The sequence below is a fragment of the Nerophis ophidion genome, linkage group LG17 (assembly GCF_033978795.1).
Source record: "Nerophis ophidion isolate RoL-2023_Sa linkage group LG17, RoL_Noph_v1.0, whole genome shotgun sequence".
Taxonomy (NCBI): domain Eukaryota; kingdom Metazoa; phylum Chordata; class Actinopteri; order Syngnathiformes; family Syngnathidae; genus Nerophis; species Nerophis ophidion.
In genome coordinates this window covers 31,739,385-31,757,361 of record NC_084627.1, presented here as the reverse complement: position 1 = coordinate 31,757,361, position 17,977 = coordinate 31,739,385, and the positions used below count along the sequence as shown (strand labels likewise).

Sequence of the window (17,977 nt, the reverse complement as noted above, 5' to 3'; positions counted from 1 at the left end):
GTTTGTTATTTCAAACTTTGAAACTTGCGTACAACAAAAATATATTCAGGAAGGAATGGAGGGTAATAGTTAAACAGCTATGTCTTATCTCTCACAACACCTCTTTTTATTACTACGTCACACGCACACAACAACATTTTTTAGCAAATACAGCGAGCCTTTTTCTGTAGTCAAAATCTCAGACCCTTCTTACAAAACTACAATATCGGACAGTCCCAATCACACCCACACAGTTAACCGGGAGGAATCACCAACATAGTTAAAAACAACCTCAACAGTCAACTACTTTTCTCACCCAGAAGCACAGTTGTGCTATATCAGACCTTAATAATAATAGACAACATTTATCATTCACTTTGAGCTGGACGAAATGGCTCGGGAGGGAAAAGTCTGGGCATCTCTGCTTAGGCTGCTGCGTGAAGCTCGCAGCACAATAAGGGGGAGGATGCGGGAGGAGGTGAGCGTGGGAGTAATGGTTATCTTTCAAGCCAGGAAAATAAAAAAGATCAGACTCGTAGGTGCATGCATAATTGTTATTAAATTACGCATATATATATATAAATGTACCAACAAAAACTGAATCACTCCACATCCAACACACTTCTCAACATTCACAAAATTACACACACATTAACAAAATGCAATCCACCCCATGTCCGGACAAATATAAACAATTATGCACGCGTGCTCTTTGTGGACCGGCTGTCTCTTCTAAACGCACTTATTTCGCTCATAATGCGGAGATGATCCCGCCTTGCGGAGCGAACTCTACGTTACCCCCCTGACCAACATGGCACAAGCTTAAAGTGCCATAGAATCACTGGTCATCACCCGCCGACTCTACGGGTACATGTATGGTCAGTACCAAACAGTTTCACCAAGTTTCACCAAAGCTCTACTGTATGGCGCCCGATCTCCATCCGTCTAACTGCAGCCCACTAATCAGAATTCGTGAAAAACATCAGCTCAGTCAATCCCCTTTACCGAAATCACTGGTAAGGCCACTGAAAATGAGGCTTTTATACCGCTACAGCTCCACAAAGACAGATGTGTTGCACCTTCACAAACGTAACAATTTTTATATATTCAAATGTACCGCCAGCTAGTTAAAAATGCCTTTACTTTAGCTGTACCCGGACTATGCTAAACTGGCGTACTTGCAGAAGAAGACCCCCCTTTGCCGTTTGCCAGAGGGGGGAGAGGTTAAAAAATGTATTTGTCTCAAATCGTTTGTGCAACACACTCCTGAACCACCACAATTCTATTAACAATTCCCCTTATTATTAAAACAAGACATCACAAGTTTTCAGACGAACACACAATATAATCACATATAAAACAACCCAATCCAACCATAATATACCCCATTCTAGGTTGTTTTTACAGAACCTGCTAGACCTAGATTTTTGTCAAAAACAGGTTCAGTAATTAGTTTTACCAATTCCAATCATCTCTAGACAGACAGCTTTTACACTATAAGCAAAATTGCTTACCTTTTGATGCGCGCGTGCAAACCTCTGTCTGCCTGAAAGAGGCACCGGGAGCGGTTTCGACCTGCAGTGTTCTAGACCATCCTGCCGACAACGCCAATCTTATGTGGTGGATTGGTCCGAAGTTTAAACAGCAAACAAAGTGGTTTTAGTACAAACATTTTATTTACCCATATTCAAAAGTACAAGTTGGACTGAATTGATATGCAGACAGACAACGTCCTCCAGAGGATCCAGAATCAAGCAAAATCATGCAAATCATATCAAATATTGGGCTACTGGCTTTTTATACGTATGTTTCCCTCATGTGTCAAAGTCTCGTTGTTTTGCAACTGCTTGCTCCACAACAACCGTGGATCCGTTAGTCATAACAAACAATTTTTAGAATGGTTAGAGCGACCACAAATTCAGCTTTCCCCTACATATGCTCCTTTGGTTCTGAATAGGAAAAAAAAGAAAAGAGCAGACCTCTTAAGGCTTTTTGACAAATGTTCTTTTAGGACTTCAACAGACACAAAATACGGTATAAAAGTCAGAAATTACACTACATTAGATGTAATTATAAACGGGTTACAATGATTTGCAAATCCTTTTCAACCCATATTCAATTGAATGCACTACAAAGACAAGATATTTGATGTTCAAACTCATAAACTTAATTTAAAAAAAAAAAAATCATTAACTTAGAATTTCATGGCTGCAACACGTGCCAAAGTAGTTGGGAAAGGGCATGTTCACCACTGTGTTACATCACCTATTCTTTTAACAACACTCAATAACGTTTGGGAACTGAGGAAACTAATTGTTGAAGCTTTGAAAGTGGAATTCTTTCCCATTCAACAGTCCGGGGTCTCCGCTGTCGTATTTTATGCTTCATAATACGCCACACATTTTCAATGGGAGACAGGTCTGGACTGCACGGGCGCCAGGAAAGTACCCGCACTCTTTTTTTACGAAGCCACGCTGTTGTAACACGTGCTGAATGTGGCTTGGCATTGTCTTGCTGAAATAAGCAGGGGCGTCCATGAAAAAGACAGCGCTTAGATGGCAGCATATGTTGTTCTAAAACCTGTATGTACCTTTCAGCATTAATGGTGCCTCCACACATGTGTAAGTTACCCATGCCTTGGGCAGTAATGTACCCCCATACCATCACAGATGCTGGCTTTTGACCTTTGCGTCGATAACAGTCTGGATGGTTCGCTTCCCTTTTGGTCCGGATGACACGATGTCGAATATTTCCAAAAACAATTTGAAATGTGGACTCGTCAGACCACAGAACACTTTTCCACTTTGCATCAGTCCATCTTGGATGATCTCGGGCCCAGAGAAACCGGCGGCGTATCTGGATGTTGTTGATAAATGCCTTTCGCTTTGCATAGTAGAGCTTTAACTTGCACTTAAAGATTTAGCGACGAACTGTATTTAGTGACAGTGGTTTTCTGAAGTGTTCCTGAGCCCATGTGGTTATATCCTTTTAGAGATTGATATCGGTTTTTGATACAGTGCTGTCTGAGGGATCAAAGGTCACGGTTATGGCCATGCCGCTTATGTGGCGTGATTTCTCCAGATTCTCTGAACCTTTTGATGATATTATGAACAGTAGATGTTGAAATCCCTAAATTTCATGCAATTGCACTTTGAGAAACGTTCTTAAACTGACTATTTGCTCACTTAGTTGTCGCCCCATCCTTTCTTGTGAAAGACTGAACATTTTTTGGGAAGCTGTTTTTATACCAAATCATGGCACCCACTTGTTCCCAATTAGCCTGCACACCTGTGGGATGTTCCAAATAAGTGTTTGAAGAGCATTCCTCAACTTTATCAGTATTTATTGCCACCTTTCCTAACTTCTTTGTCACGTGTTGCTGGCATCAAATTCTAAAGTTAATGATTATTTGCAAAAAAAAAAAAATGTTTATCAGTTTGAACATCAAATATGATGTCTTTGAAGCATATTCAACTGAATATGGGTTGAAAATGATTTGCAAATCATTGTATTCCGTTTATATTTACATCTAACACAATTTCCCAACTCATACGGAAACAGGGTTTGGATATTTAAAAAAATCACATTGTCATTATGGGGTATTGTTTGCAGAATTTTTGAGTAAATAAAATAATGTATTCCATTTTGGAATAAGGCTTTAACATATCAAAATGTGGGGAAAGTGAAGCACTGTTAATACTTTTCGGTTGCACTGTATGTCAGCAAAAGCCTCCAAACTTTTCATTGTGAGAAGTGAAGGAATTATTTTACAATTGTATACTTTTCTGAAGCATTAAAACAATACATAACAATCTTGCCTTCTTCCAAACCTGCTCCAGATGAGCTGTTTGGAATTTGGGACATAAGTGGTTAAAGCACCACAATTAAATGTTATACAGACCACAATCAAATGGTTCAAATATTTGGGAAAATAATATGATCCTATTTAACACATAGCAATAAATCTATACTCAGAGGAATATGACACCACTGTGTCGACAACAGGAATTGAACTCACGTGACAGCGCACAACACCAGTTTAGATTTTATTATTTGACATATTTAACATATTTAAACACTCAACTAATATGGCTCTTAATTAGTCTGAACTATATATTAATGTTTCTTCTGCCAAGAAAGTGTATTTTGTGTCTTTTTCACTTATTTGTAATTAAATATGGTTTAAATAGTTCAGCGTGTGTATATGTAATGTTTGGAAACATTGAACCATACCGTGATAAAAATGTTAAAAACATGATCTTTTTTTTCATAATAATCGTGATATGAAGCTTTCATATCGTTGCATCCTGTGTGTGCGTGTGCGTGTGCGTGCATGCGAATGTGTGAGTGTGCGTGTGTGTGATAAAGTATGCTCGGTGTAAAAGTGTGTTATGGGTGTACAAGCATGAATTTTGCATTAGAAATTTGAATAAAGAAGAATATTTGAAAACTTCTCATTTTCCCCATATCTCAAGATTTGTTCAGGAGTGTATATGTACTATGTTCAAATATTTGGTTGAAATAAAAATTCAAAATCTAGCAAACAAATCTCAGTCACTGAATGTACTGGAATGCCACTGGTGTAGGTATGAAATTGAATGTTTGTCAGAGGAAGTGCAAGCATCTAGTTTAACAATTTTTTTTCCCCACAGGGAACAGAAAGCAAAGAGAAGCAGTCAGTGGGTCCCTACGCTGCCAAACAGCTCCCACCATTTAGATGCAGTGCCTTGTTCCACGACCATCAACCGCAACCGCATGGGTCGGGACAAGAGGAGGACCTTCCCACTGTGGTATGAAAGTTAAAAACAAAAATCATTGCACTGGTTGGTCTTGACCAGAGTACTCAACCTTTCTGAACATGGCGTGTGTTTAAACTGTAATGTAACCCTTCAGGAATTCACGATGTTGCAATCACATCAATTCACTCAAATTCAACCAATCACTGCAAATGATCATTATCACATTTTCCAATCCCCACAATTTCATCGTAATTTTTGCAGATCGAATTTGTCCCAAAGTAGCGCTCAAATGTGGGCACAACTGCCATGCTTGTACTATCATGTTCACAAAGCAGGAACAGCAAGGTGTAATAATATATCAACTCTTTATTGCTTTAACAGAACAACTCTCATATTTACTTGTAGCACAGACCCCTTTCTGTTCCCCTCTATGTTGCTAAGCCTTCTGGGTAATGTAGTATGTAAACATTTAGCAACACATCTACATCTGTACTTCCTTGTTTCCATTTCATGTGATAACCTGTCATCATCTCTCATTTACCAATAAATCACTGCTTTGGATAACGAACAGTTCCCCAGTTTGAATGGGAAGGATAGTTGATGATGAATAAGCATAAAAATAAACATGGAGAAGTCTGCAACTAGTGGAAAACAGAGCTGACAGAGAACAATAAGGGATCCTTTGGCGTGTTTGTTCAAGATTATAATGGCGTTTATGATGCGTGTAGGTGACAGGCACAGTATTTTGAGGACTATGTGATTGTACATAACTATATCCTTGTGGGGTTTGGCTGTTCCAAGTTTTTGCATCATTTTTCTTTCATATTTTTAACTACCGTGTTTTTTGGAGTATAAGTCGCACCTGCCGAAAATACATAATAAATAAGGGAAAAACATATATAAGTCGCACTGCAGTATAAGTCACATTTTTGGGGAAATTTATTTGATAAAACCCAACACCAACAATAGACATTTGAAAGGCAATTTAAAATAAATAAAGAATAGTGAACAACAGGCTGAATAAGTGTACGTTATATGACGCATAAAGAACCAACTGAGAAGGTGCCTGGTATGTTAACGTAACATATTATGGTAAGAGTCATTCAAAGAACTATAACATATAGAACATGCTATACGTTTACCAAACAATCGTCACTCCTGATCGCTAAATCCCATGAAATCTTATACGTTTAGTCTCGTACGTGAATAAGCTAAATAATATTTAATATTTTACAGTAATGTGTTAATAATTTCACACATAAGTTGCTCCTGAGTATAAGTTGCACCCCCTGCCAAACTATAAAAAAAACTGCGACTTATAGTCCAAAAAATACGGTAGGTGGAGTTTACCTTGGGGCTTTTGCAGGAATAATTGCAATGAATGCAAGACGTTGCTAAAATGCAGTTTGTCCTTAGCTTTGATGATCATGATCCTGCAGTGATCCATGAGAATGCTGCTCAGATAGAGGTGTTGGTACCCATCCGCCTTGACATGGAGATAGACGGGCAAAAACTCAGAGATGCCTTCACGTGGAACATGAATGGTATAATTAATTGGCAACCCACTGTTTTGTTTTGTTGTGGAAATCTATTTGACCGCTTTTACAACATTCTCCAACAGAAAAACTGATGACCCCAGAGATGTTTGCAGAGATTTTGTGTGATGACTTGGACTTGAATCCTTTGGCCTTTGTCCCTGCCATCACATCAGCCATACGTCAACAGATCGAGTCGTACCCGACTGATAGCCTATTAGAGGAGCAGGCAGACCAGAGAGTCATTATCAAGGTGGGTCCCAAAGACTAGTGGAAATATTCAATGTATGGTGGCACCTCAACTTACTAGTACCTTAATTTGTAAGTGTTTTGAAATTTGAGCTTTCTCTCTGCTTTGTTTTATACTTTAAATTTTGAGCATGATTTTAGTTATTAGCCTCCGTGCCGATAGATGACGTAGCTAATGATTGAGTAAAAAAACTTTGGCCTATATATATTCCTCACACAGTATTTTACTAAAAGAGTCTGCACTTGCCGCGTACTCACCCGACACTGCGCTGCGAGAGCGATGATGTCACGTTATCAATGGGAAAATGCATTTTTAGACAATATGATTTGTCTGAGCGGCTGGGAGACCCCGAGAGTATCAAGCAGTAGAAAATAAATTAGAAAGGACACAATTAAAAAAAAACCTTGACACTTCCTGCGGTCCGGATTTTGGATGCTGGCGGGCCGTAGTTTGGAGACTCCTGATCTTAACTTAACCGCTGCCGGGTATTTTTTTTCTATACTTATATTGTAATATTTTTCAGAATGTGTTTGTTCTACTTATGGCCAAAGTAAGACAAAGAAAACAATCTGAAGTTGTCTTCATTTTTTTGTTTTAATGACATGATTTTAATAGTTAGCCCCGCGTGTGCATTGATTTCCCTCCATGCAGCCCCTGAGCTCAAATGAATTGGACACCCCTGATGTACAGTACTACATAGTATGTAACAGCTGCAGCAAAAAAACAGGGCAGCATAAAATATAGAGTAAATCAGCAGAAAATAGACATTGTTAACAAAGAGAGGTAGCTAACATAGAAGCAGTCGGACAAATTAAAAAAAAAAACCTTGAGACTTCCAGCGGGCCTGATTTTGAATGCTGGGGGGCCGTAGTTTGGAGACCCCTGGATTAATGTGTGTTTGTCTTGTTTTATGCAGCTCAACATTCACGTAGGAAACATCTCTCTGGTAGACCAGTTTGAATGGGACATGTCAGAACGTGAAAACTCTCCTGAGTCGTTTGCACTGAAGCTGTGCTCTGAACTCGGTCTTGGGGGAGAATTTGTTACCACGATCGCCTACAGCATTCGAGGACAGCTCAGCTGGCACCAAAGAACATATGCCTTCAGGTAATGCAGACATGTTACATTTTAATTGAGGTGCTTTGTACCTTGAGGGATTTGGGTTTGATGCCTGCTCCTTTTTCTGACCCTGCTGGTCTGATCATTTGTGTTATGGCCCATTTACTTGTCCTCATTATTTCTATGGGCTTCACGGTGGCAGAGGGGTTAGTGCGTCTGCCTCACAATACGAAGTTCCTGCAGTCCTGGGTTCAAATCCAGGCTCGGGATCTTTCTGTGTGGAGTTTGCATGTTCTCCCCGTGAATGCGTGGGTTCCCTCCGGGTACTCCAGCTTCCTCCCACTTCCAAAGAAATGCACCTGGGGATAGGTTGATTGGCAACACTAAATTGGCCCTAGTGTGTGAATGTGAGTGTAATGTTGTCTGTCTATCTGTGTTGGCCCTGCGATGAGGTGGCAACTTGTCCAGAGTGTACGCCGCCTTCCACCTGATTGTAGCTGAGATAGGCGCCAGCGCCCCCCGCGACCCCAAAAAAGGGAATAAGTGGTAGAAAATGGGCATTATTTGTATTCTGCTATTCGTCTGCAATTTCCTTTACATTGTGGTTTATTTACCGTCTTATTTTAAGTGATGTGATTTATATTTCAATGTATTTAATTTATCACTAAAATACAAAAACAGTTGTACCTAGTTTTCCTTACTTAACACATTTTTCCATAGGAAATAATGTAAATCCAATGAATCTGTTTCAGAAACCCAAACATACAAAAACAAACACATTTGATCAAGATTATTCATATTTTACATGCAAAATGTATTTTGTATACAAGTGATTAATAAATGAACATAAAATAAATTTTACCTTAATTGAAGACTTTTTGGCGAAGACAACGCAAAGGGCCAAGGGGGCAGGGGAGGGGAGACCGATGCGGATGCAATTTTTACATACAGAATTCTTTTTGTTTACAAATGATTAATTAATGAACATATAAATTAACCTTTACCTTCATTGAAGACTGTTTTTGGCGAAGACAACGCAAAGGGCCCGAGGGGGCAGGGGAGGGGAGACCGATGCCACCTTTATTCTTTGGTATGAGTTTTTTCTTGAATTCAATACAGTTTCTCGCCTTCTTTATCAAAGTGTTGGCATTTGCAGGTTTTATTGGTCCAATGGAGGATTTTTTTTTCAGTTGTACTCGATTAAAAAAAAAAACAGCTACCTGGGATAACGGCAAACCAACTCCTCCAACCGATGTGTTATTTTCATTCAATATAATCTGTACTAATATATATTAGCAATATATATATTAGTACATATGTGTTCTGTTTAACCACTAATGGTAGCATAATCTAGCTGGTGGTGTTATTTTTACAGTATTACGTCCACCTTGAAAAAAATACCAGTTCATATAAATCAATTCCATCCCTCCATTTTCTACCGCTTGTCCCCCTTGGGGTCACGGGGGGTTCTGGAGCCTATCTCAGTTGCATTCGGGTGGAAGGCGTTTTACACCCTGGACAAGTCGCCACCTCACCTCATTGCAGGGCCAACACCGATAGACAGACAACATTCACACTCACATTCTAAAAATCAATTGAAGCTTGAAAATGATTAATACATTCATGCCCTTGTGGGAATGTGAACTTGTGATCACAGCTGTGCATAGATACATTTTCATTTTTGTATTTTCTGCCAGTGAGAACCCGCTTCCCACTGTCGAGATTGCCATCCGTAACACAGGCGACGCCGACCAGTGGTGCCCCCTTCTAGAGACACTCACAGATGCTGAAATGGAGAAGAAGATCCGAGACCAAGACAGGAACACAAGGTATATACCGTATTTTTCGGACTATAAGTCGCAGTTTTTTTCATAGTTTGGCCGGGGGTGCGACTTATACTCAGGAGCGACTTATGTGTGAAATTATTAACACATTACCGTAAACTATCAAATAGTATTATTAAGCTGATTTACGTAAGAGACTAGACGTATAAGATTTCATGGGATTTAGCGATTAGGAGTGACGATTGTTTGGTAAACGTATAGCATGTTCTATATGTTATAGTTATTTGAGGGCCTCTACCATAGTATGTTACGTAAACATACCAGGCACGTTCTCAGTTGGTTATTTATGCGTCATATAACATATACTTATTCAGCCTGTTGTTCACTCTTCTTTATTTATTTTAAATTGCCTTTCAAATGTCTAATCTTGGTGTTGGGTTTTATCAAATAAATTTCCCCCCAAAATGCGACTTATACTCCAGTGCGACTTATATATGTTTTTTTTTCCTTGTTTATTATGCATTTTTGGCAGGTGCGACTTATACTCCGGAGCGACTTATACTCCAAAAAAATACGGTACATGATATGGATACCTATTGGGACACACATCCTATTCATATTCATACTGAATACCTTAATTACCCTTGAATGACTGTGTACGACCAAACTACTGAATTTTTAACATTTTGTAGTAAAAAATTGTGCTTAACTACATCCACGCATTTCTAATTTTGTAGTTTCTCAACATAGTGGGAGCCCTTAGGGAGATATTAGGTTGTTTTCGTTCACTTTTGTCTAAAAGTGCCAAATTTGGCACAGGTGTAGCTCAGGGCATACTTAAATTATTTGGCTGTGGCGCCCGCGCTGGTGAACTTTGGGGTCGCAACAGCGGTTGATCCAATATGGCCACCACCTGAACACGCTTTTGCCTTTACATTTGAACCAGATGAGCTACAAATTCAAACTTGGTGTTTATGTCATGTTTTTTGACGATTAGAAATATGATGGAAAAATCTTCTTTATGATTGGTTGTGTCTGGACACCTAATTGGCATATTTCCAAGATGGCGGCTATGTAAAAATTAGGTGTACCTTAACGTTTGATTCTTATGGCAAACTTTTTTAGGTTTTTTGAGCATCAGAAACATACTGGCATGATCAGATTTATGATCATTTATTTAGTAGAGCACTTTAATTTCCATATTAACGACAAAGATATTATCAACCAAAATGTATTGCACATATATTTCAACATAGATAGAATGTAAAGCTACATATATATTTCATTGTAACATTAGTAAAAGTAGAGAAAATCAGTGCCCCTCCCCCCTGTAATATAGGTTTCTGTTTCAACAGAAACCTATATTACAGATACGGCTCCGACACAGTTATCCATACAGTGTGATAATAGTTTTGTCCCTCAACAGTCTACTGTTGTGTCTCCTGACTTCTCCTGATGTGATAATAATACAGAAGAACTTATCTATGTACAGTCATTCTACTGCCAAATCTAACACTGTGAAAATCATCAACTTTATTTTCATGTACCGGTAATGCATTTTTCAGTATAGCTATTATCAAACAATATGGCTTCCACATCATCTAAGGGTAATAGTAGCAGGAGCAGCATCAATTGGGACTCATGTTGTCTCTGCCAATTACAGTCTGATGACCTTTCTTGGCCATTGGAAAAAGAGTGCATGGGCAGTTTGGGAGGCAACACCAGATCTCACATACACCTTGGTTGCCCTCACCTTGGAGCCTGAGAAGATCAACTCTGATCCTGTTCACATGCAACATCTGGAGCGTATAGTTGTCATCATGTACAGTTAGAGCTGTGGCTGCAGTAGTTTAGATGAGGCCAGACAGCGGCTTTTCTCAAATGGTACAAAGTCTCTTTAGAACCTTCCTCACACCCAAGCTGCACTGACTCTGCATGTAAAAAGGCACTGCTGCAGGCCAGTTTTCATTGGAGTCAGGCAACCTCCGTCAAACTGAACATTCCCAATTTTGGAACGTGGGGATGGAACAGCCCAGTCTACTTGTGCTTTGTGAACTTGGAGAAGGCATTCGACCGTGTACACTGGGAAGTCCTGTGGGAAGTGCTCAGAGACTATGGGGTATCGGACTGTCTAATTGTGGCGGTCCGCTCCTTGTATGATCAGTGTTAGAGCTTGGTCTGCTTTGCCGGCAGTAAGTCGGGCACGTTTCCAGTGAGGGTTGGACTCTGCCGAGGCTACCCTTTGTCACCGATTCTGTTAACAACTTTTATGGACAGAATTTTTAGGCACAGTCAGCGCGTTGAGGGGATCCGGTTTGGTGGCTGCAGGATTAGGACTCTGCTTTTTGCAGATGATGTGGTCCTGATGGCTTCATCTGGCCAGTATCTTCAACTGTCACTGGATTAGTTCGCAGCCGAGTGTGAAGCGACTGGGATGAGAATCAGCACCTCCAAGTCCGACTCGATGGTTCTCGCCCGGAAAAGGGTGGAGTGCAATCCTCGGGTTGGGGAGGAGACCCTGCCTCAAGTGGAGGAGTTCAAACACCTCAGATTCTTGTCCACGAGTGAGTGGAAGAGTGGCTGGTGACATCGACAGGCGGATCGGTGCGGCGTCTTCAGTAATGCGGACATTGTACCGATCCGTTGTGGTGAAGAAGGAGCTGAGCCGGTAGGCAAAGCTCTCAATTTACCGGTCGATCTACGTTCCCATCCTCCACTATGGTCATGAGCTTTGTGTTATGATCGAAAGGACAAGATCACGGGTACAAGCGTCCGAAATGAGTTTCCTTCGCCTGGTGGTGGGGCTCTCCCTTAGAGAGAGGGTTAGAAGCTCTGTCATCCGGGAGGAGCTCAAAGTAAAGCCACTGCTCCTCCACATGCAGAGGAGCCAGATGATGTGGTTTGGCCATCTGGTCAGGATGCCACCCGAACGCCTCCCTGGGGAGGTGTTTCGGGTACGTCCGACCGGTAGGAGGCCACAGGGAAGACCCAGGATACGTTGGGAAGACTATGTCTCACGGCTGGCCTCAGAACGCCTCGGGATCCCCCGGGAAGAGCTGGATGAAGTGGCTGGGGAGAGGAAAGTCTGGGCTTCCCTGCTTAGGCTGCTGCCCCCGCGACCCGACCTCGCATACGCGGAAGAAGATGGATGGATGGGGATAGAACAGCTCGACAACAAAGACTTGGGAACCATACTGGACACGTCTGCCAGATGCCAGTACAGCCTGTGCCATCCTTCTTCGCTGCGGGTGTAAGACGTCTTGTAGCGGGCGCTGGAAGTGCTTTTAATCTGGGGTCTGTTGCACCTCATTGTGTGGATGTGAGGGTGCATGCACCAACAATGAGGGTCCAGCACACTAACCTGGATGCACACACTTGGTGCAGCTTTTGTCAAGTAATTGGAGAACAAAAACAACAACCCCACCAAAAAAAAAATAATAATAATTCATCCATCCATCCATTTTCTACCGCTTATTCCCTTTCGGGGTCGCGGGGGGCGCTGGCGCCTATCTCAGCTACAATCGGGCGGAAGGCAGGGTACACCCTGGACAAGTCGCCACCTCATCGCAGGGCCAACACAGATAGACATAATTCAAAAAAGTTAAAAAGGGAGAGAAGAAGACAGCCTCCACGTCGCCTCCCCCGCAAGTAGCCAAAGAGTAGTTGCCCTTTAAGCGAAACCAATGTTTTCAAAATGCCCAAATAATGCCCAAGTTATGTCCAATGTCTTCAGAATAGCAAAACGCCACTTGGAAATATGCAAATTAGGGGTCTAGACACACCCAAAAATAAAAATGAGCATTCCAACACATTTATCATTGTCAAAACACATGAAATAGAAACCAAGTTTGCATTTGTAGCTCATCTGTTTCAAATGTTAGAGACAAAAGCTATTGCAAGTCGCGGCTATATTTGATTGGCCGCTGTGGCGATCCCATCAGTCACCGACGCGGACGCCCTAGCTGAATCATTTAAGTATGCCCTGAGCTACACCTGTGCCAAATTTGGCGCTTTTGGACAAAAGTGAACGAAAATATCCCTAAGGGCCTCCACTAACATCAATTCAGGCCTGAATAAATAGTCCAATGAATAAATAAATTCTAACTAAATTAATACAAAAAAAATTATATATATCTTAACTAAACTGTCAATTGAATTCACGTGAAAATAAAAATACAGCTTCACCACTTTAGTCATAATTGTTAAGCTGAAGAATCTTCTTCTCTGACTTTAGCTCCAGACTTCTTCTGGTTGTTATATATTGTCATGACTGCCACAAATGGTGGAAAAGTATATTACAAGTTGTGTATTGTTGCGACCCATACCGGCCACATCTTAGAAAAATATATTTTTGGGTGACCCTAGGGTTAAGAAACACTGGTGTAGATAATATGTATTGGATATGCATTGGTGTACATTTTGCTCCACGGTCACTCACAAAACCCCCTTTTTGAGTTAGTTTGCAAACGTGTGGAGGCGTTCCCTTAGATGCAAATAAACCCTCACGCTGTCGCCCTTTTCAAAAGTATCAGAACAGGGTATCTTATAAAAGGTCCTAAATGTAATTTTGAAAGGCCTAGAAAATCTAATTACACTACTTTTTATTCAAAACATGCATAAACTTGCATCTTGCTTTTAAATTTTGATTTTTGAGGATGCTTTAATGTAGGTTTCAGTTAGAAAAAAGGAGACCTGGTGGAAGGCACCTGGCTTCGGAGACATTAATGTAATGAAAAAGACAATGGTTTCAAAGGAATAGAAAAGAGAAGGAAGAGTTACAGATCAAAGCGACCTAGTCAGCATGTGCTTTCACTGTTGTGAAAAATGTGTTCTTCTCAGCAACATAGACTTTCGGAGTGAGACTGAGCGAATAAGAAAAGGAACATTGCTACATTCGGTGTGAATAAACCACAGCAAGAACAGTACAAATATTAAACATACAATGGTATGTAATGTTATATGATGACATATAAATGTTTTCCAACACAGAATAACACGAAAAACTTAAGGCAGCAGTCTCGACTGAGTTTGACAGTGAACAGAATCATGAACTTGGCTTCCATGATGTTTACAAATGGCTCCAGGATGCGCTGGTTCTTGTTTTTACATGTTATTTTGTTGTGGTGTTTTTGGCTCGTCAAGTGTCGCAATGTGTGCATACTGTGCATGTGTCTGCTACATAGTAGCACAATCCGGTTTGATTTGAAAATGTAATACTGGTAAGTAATCCTCAAATTCATCAAAAATATCGGTAAACTCATTAAATGTTATTTTCCAGTACTTTAGTTTCCTATTCTTGATTTGATACACTTGCAGCACATTCTAAACAGTTATACCATCATAATTGTGTATTGAATACATTTTTAATTTCTTTGTAGACGTATGAGACGACTGGCCAACACTGCTCCATCTTGGTAAGGCAAGAAAGCACACCTGATGATCTCCTTCATTGACCAGACGTTTTCCAGACGATTGAGGATGCTCAACCATGAATACTCCAGAAGTGTTTTTTTGTGTGTTGTTTTTTCCATCATGAACATATTCACATGTAGTCTGTGACTGGAACATATGTGCACAGCCAAACAAATCAGCTTACACTTTTTTTCTTGCCACATTACAATTTCAATTGATGATGCAATCAACCTTCATGGTTATTTCTCTCTGATAATGAAGATACCCCAAATCAATGTATGAAATCACTTGACCTTCTTTCATCTTTACAATTTGTCTAAGAATAAGATAATAATGAATACATTGTTTTTAAAAGGGCTTCTTTAAACACCTTTTAGTTTGGGAAATCAATAACTCTGTTACCTCAAATGTCAGACATATATCAAACAACTCACTTCCGTCCTAAACAAAAATATAAAACATGTAGTTTAAAAAAATTACCCTTTTGAAGACCTTTTTGATCAAAAAATGTCAGTTTTAAATTAGTTAAATAACTAATTTTATGCAAATGTTTACTGTTTCAAAACTGACATTTAATCAAAATACCTTTTTAAATGGTTACAACAGTTATGAGTAAATGATGCTTTACTGAGTATATGGCACACTCACTAGCTGTATTGACACCACTGATACTGTGTTAAGTGTCTCATAATATTCAATTGACATCTACTGGATTCATAAAGTATTTGCATTTCACCTGCAAATACAATTAATTGTTAGCAAATGACAATAGCTGCACACAAATGCAAACAGGTGCAGCTATGTTCAATGACCCAAACAGTATTGGGGGGAGCATTCAGCTTATTTGGTGCTATTAGATCAAAATGATTCCTTTCCTTAGTTCGATTTAGATGGATGGTAGTGACGAAAACCAACGTCAAACATGGCACGCCATTCATCCAACTTCTTTTAAAACAAGCGGTCACTTGTGAGCCGAAAGTAGCGCTTCCTGATAAACTCAGTTTATTGCTTCACAGTCAAACGATCAGGCTTTTTTTTTTCCTTAAAGTGACACACGCATTGAGGGATACGGTATCACTCCTGGTGTATCATGAGACAACAATGCTCTGCTATCGTTTGACCCTTGACTAGGTTCAAATAAAAAAAGTTAAACATTTTTACATTTTTGGTATTTTTTTAGGGTTGAAATTGAGAGATTTGATCCAAAAGATCAATACAAATATGAATCCATAATGGTTTTTATGCCCTTTGATAAACGAAAGATAGGAAAGACTTACATCGTTTAGCTTTGTTGTATTGTGTAGTAACAACCAGTGTACATGGGTAAAACATGGGTAAAACAATGGTACGTCAACAATTTAACATTAAAAACCCTACAAAAATCATGTATAATGAAGTAACACAAATGTAGTCAAACAATATTAACCAAGATGCCAAGTATTGAGGAAAATTATGCAACACCATGCTCAAAGAGTATTTGAAAAATAATATTCCAAAACATTGTAACTTTCAACTCGCCCAGTTCAAAACTCGACATTACTTTTTTTCCCGAGTAATTATTTCGGGATTTACTAGAACGTTTCAGGTGATAGTCATGTTTCAAGATCCTCTAAGCAATGGTCTGACCTTTTCTTTAAGCACCTGGACACCAACTGGGAGTTTTTTGTTTTTTTATATATAAAGGTATGTTGGGAATTGTTTTGCTTGTAGATTATGTACTGTACAGTGGAAGAGCTTGTTTCAAATTCTTCTGATATCCTTCCTGACACATTTATCAACAGTGTTCCTTCTCAAGCCCTCTGATCTCTGAGGAGGTTGCCAGAATGAAATTCTCACTTTATTGATGAAGAGCAAAAGTAAACATTACATGTTGGGCTGACTTAAGATTTTCCTCAAAATATTTTGTTTTTATTAAATACATTTCACAAATACTTGAAGTGTTCCCATCCTAAATCAACTTTTTGAGAATCATGTGCAAGTTAAAAAATCCTTGTTTTCTTTTTTATGACACTTCAAAGAAATGTGTGAGAAGATTTTTTTGTTTTCAGGGGAGCTAAAGACCTAACTCAGTCACTGCCCCTTCTGCTCTTTCCACTTCACAAACGGTTGATTCCATGCTGCATTCTCCAACATTCATCCTATTATCCATCCATTCTACCACGTGTCCCTTTTTGGGGTCGCGGAGCCTATCTCAGCTGCATTCAGGCGGAAGGCGGGTTACACCAAGTCACCATCTCATTGCAGGGCCAACACAGATAGACAACATTCACACTCACATTCACACACTAGGGCCAATTATATTCAATTTTTTTTTTTGCTGCAAACACTAGCACCTACACTTTAAAAGAAATTGGCAGCGCCGTCACCTAAAAATTACAATAGTACTGTTTTCCATTTACAGTAATGCACTGTAAGAACAACCACTATATATTTTATGGTAAAATACTGGCAGCTCGGTTGCTAGTATTTTATCATGGAAAAAAAGTGCTACTGTTTTCTATTTGCATGAATATACTCTAAAAAGAAAAAAAAACTAGATTTTACAGTAAAATACTGGCAGTTCCGTCACCAAATGTTTACTATAAAAATAACAATAGTACTTCAGTAATCTATGGCTGTAGCTGTTACTGTAAAAAGGTGTCGCTCAGTTGCCAGACTTTGACTGTGAAAAATGAAAGAGCAGTTATTTGATTTACAGTAATGCACTGTTGAAACTACCATAGAGTTTACATTTAAAAAACTGGCAGCACAGTCAGAATTTTAACCTAAACATAAAAATGATACCGTAAAATATTGGCAACTGAGATGCCAGTTTTTTTTAACCTTAAAATCTACACTTGTTTCTGTTTTTTCAACAGGGTAATCATATGACGGGGCAAGTTTTCATGCAGCATGGGGGTGTGGTACTCTGAATTAATGAGTTGAGAAGGTCAAATCTGTTGAAGTTCAGCTCATTTAATCCTCCTACCATCTCTTTTGGAGGTGGTACCTTACTTTAAGCTTCATCCCGTCCTACCCTCTGTCTCGTCATTTTGCAGACTGCTCCAAATTTTTCTCTGTACTGCTCTTTGGCCTGCCTTCTGCTGGACTCTTTCTGTAAATTGAAATTGATATGCATGCTTAAAATCAAGTTAGCTCTGTGAATGTTATTCTGTATACATCCTCGCAATTGTCTGGGTTAGGGTTTAAACGCAATTAAACACTGACCTTTTATGTTGA

At 39.6% G+C, this 17,977-nt stretch overlaps 1 protein-coding gene across 1 annotated transcript in view; it reads left to right on the top strand.

Annotated features, from left to right (window-relative positions):
- Nucleotides 1-17,977, top strand: part of LOC133536317 (SWI/SNF-related matrix-associated actin-dependent regulator of chromatin subfamily B member 1-like) — a 38,250-nt gene extending 20,273 nt beyond the window's left edge. Inside the window, exons 4-9 of the mRNA XM_061876753.1 lie at nt 4,632-4,769; nt 6,135-6,262; nt 6,340-6,506; nt 7,420-7,610; nt 9,260-9,391; nt 14,725-17,977. Coding sequence (XP_061732737.1) covers nt 4,632-4,769; nt 6,135-6,262; nt 6,340-6,506; nt 7,420-7,610; nt 9,260-9,391; nt 14,725-14,764 — 796 coding nt within the window. The 3' untranslated portion in view covers nt 14,765-17,977. The remainder of the gene's footprint in view (nt 1-4,631; nt 4,770-6,134; nt 6,263-6,339; nt 6,507-7,419; nt 7,611-9,259; nt 9,392-14,724) is intronic.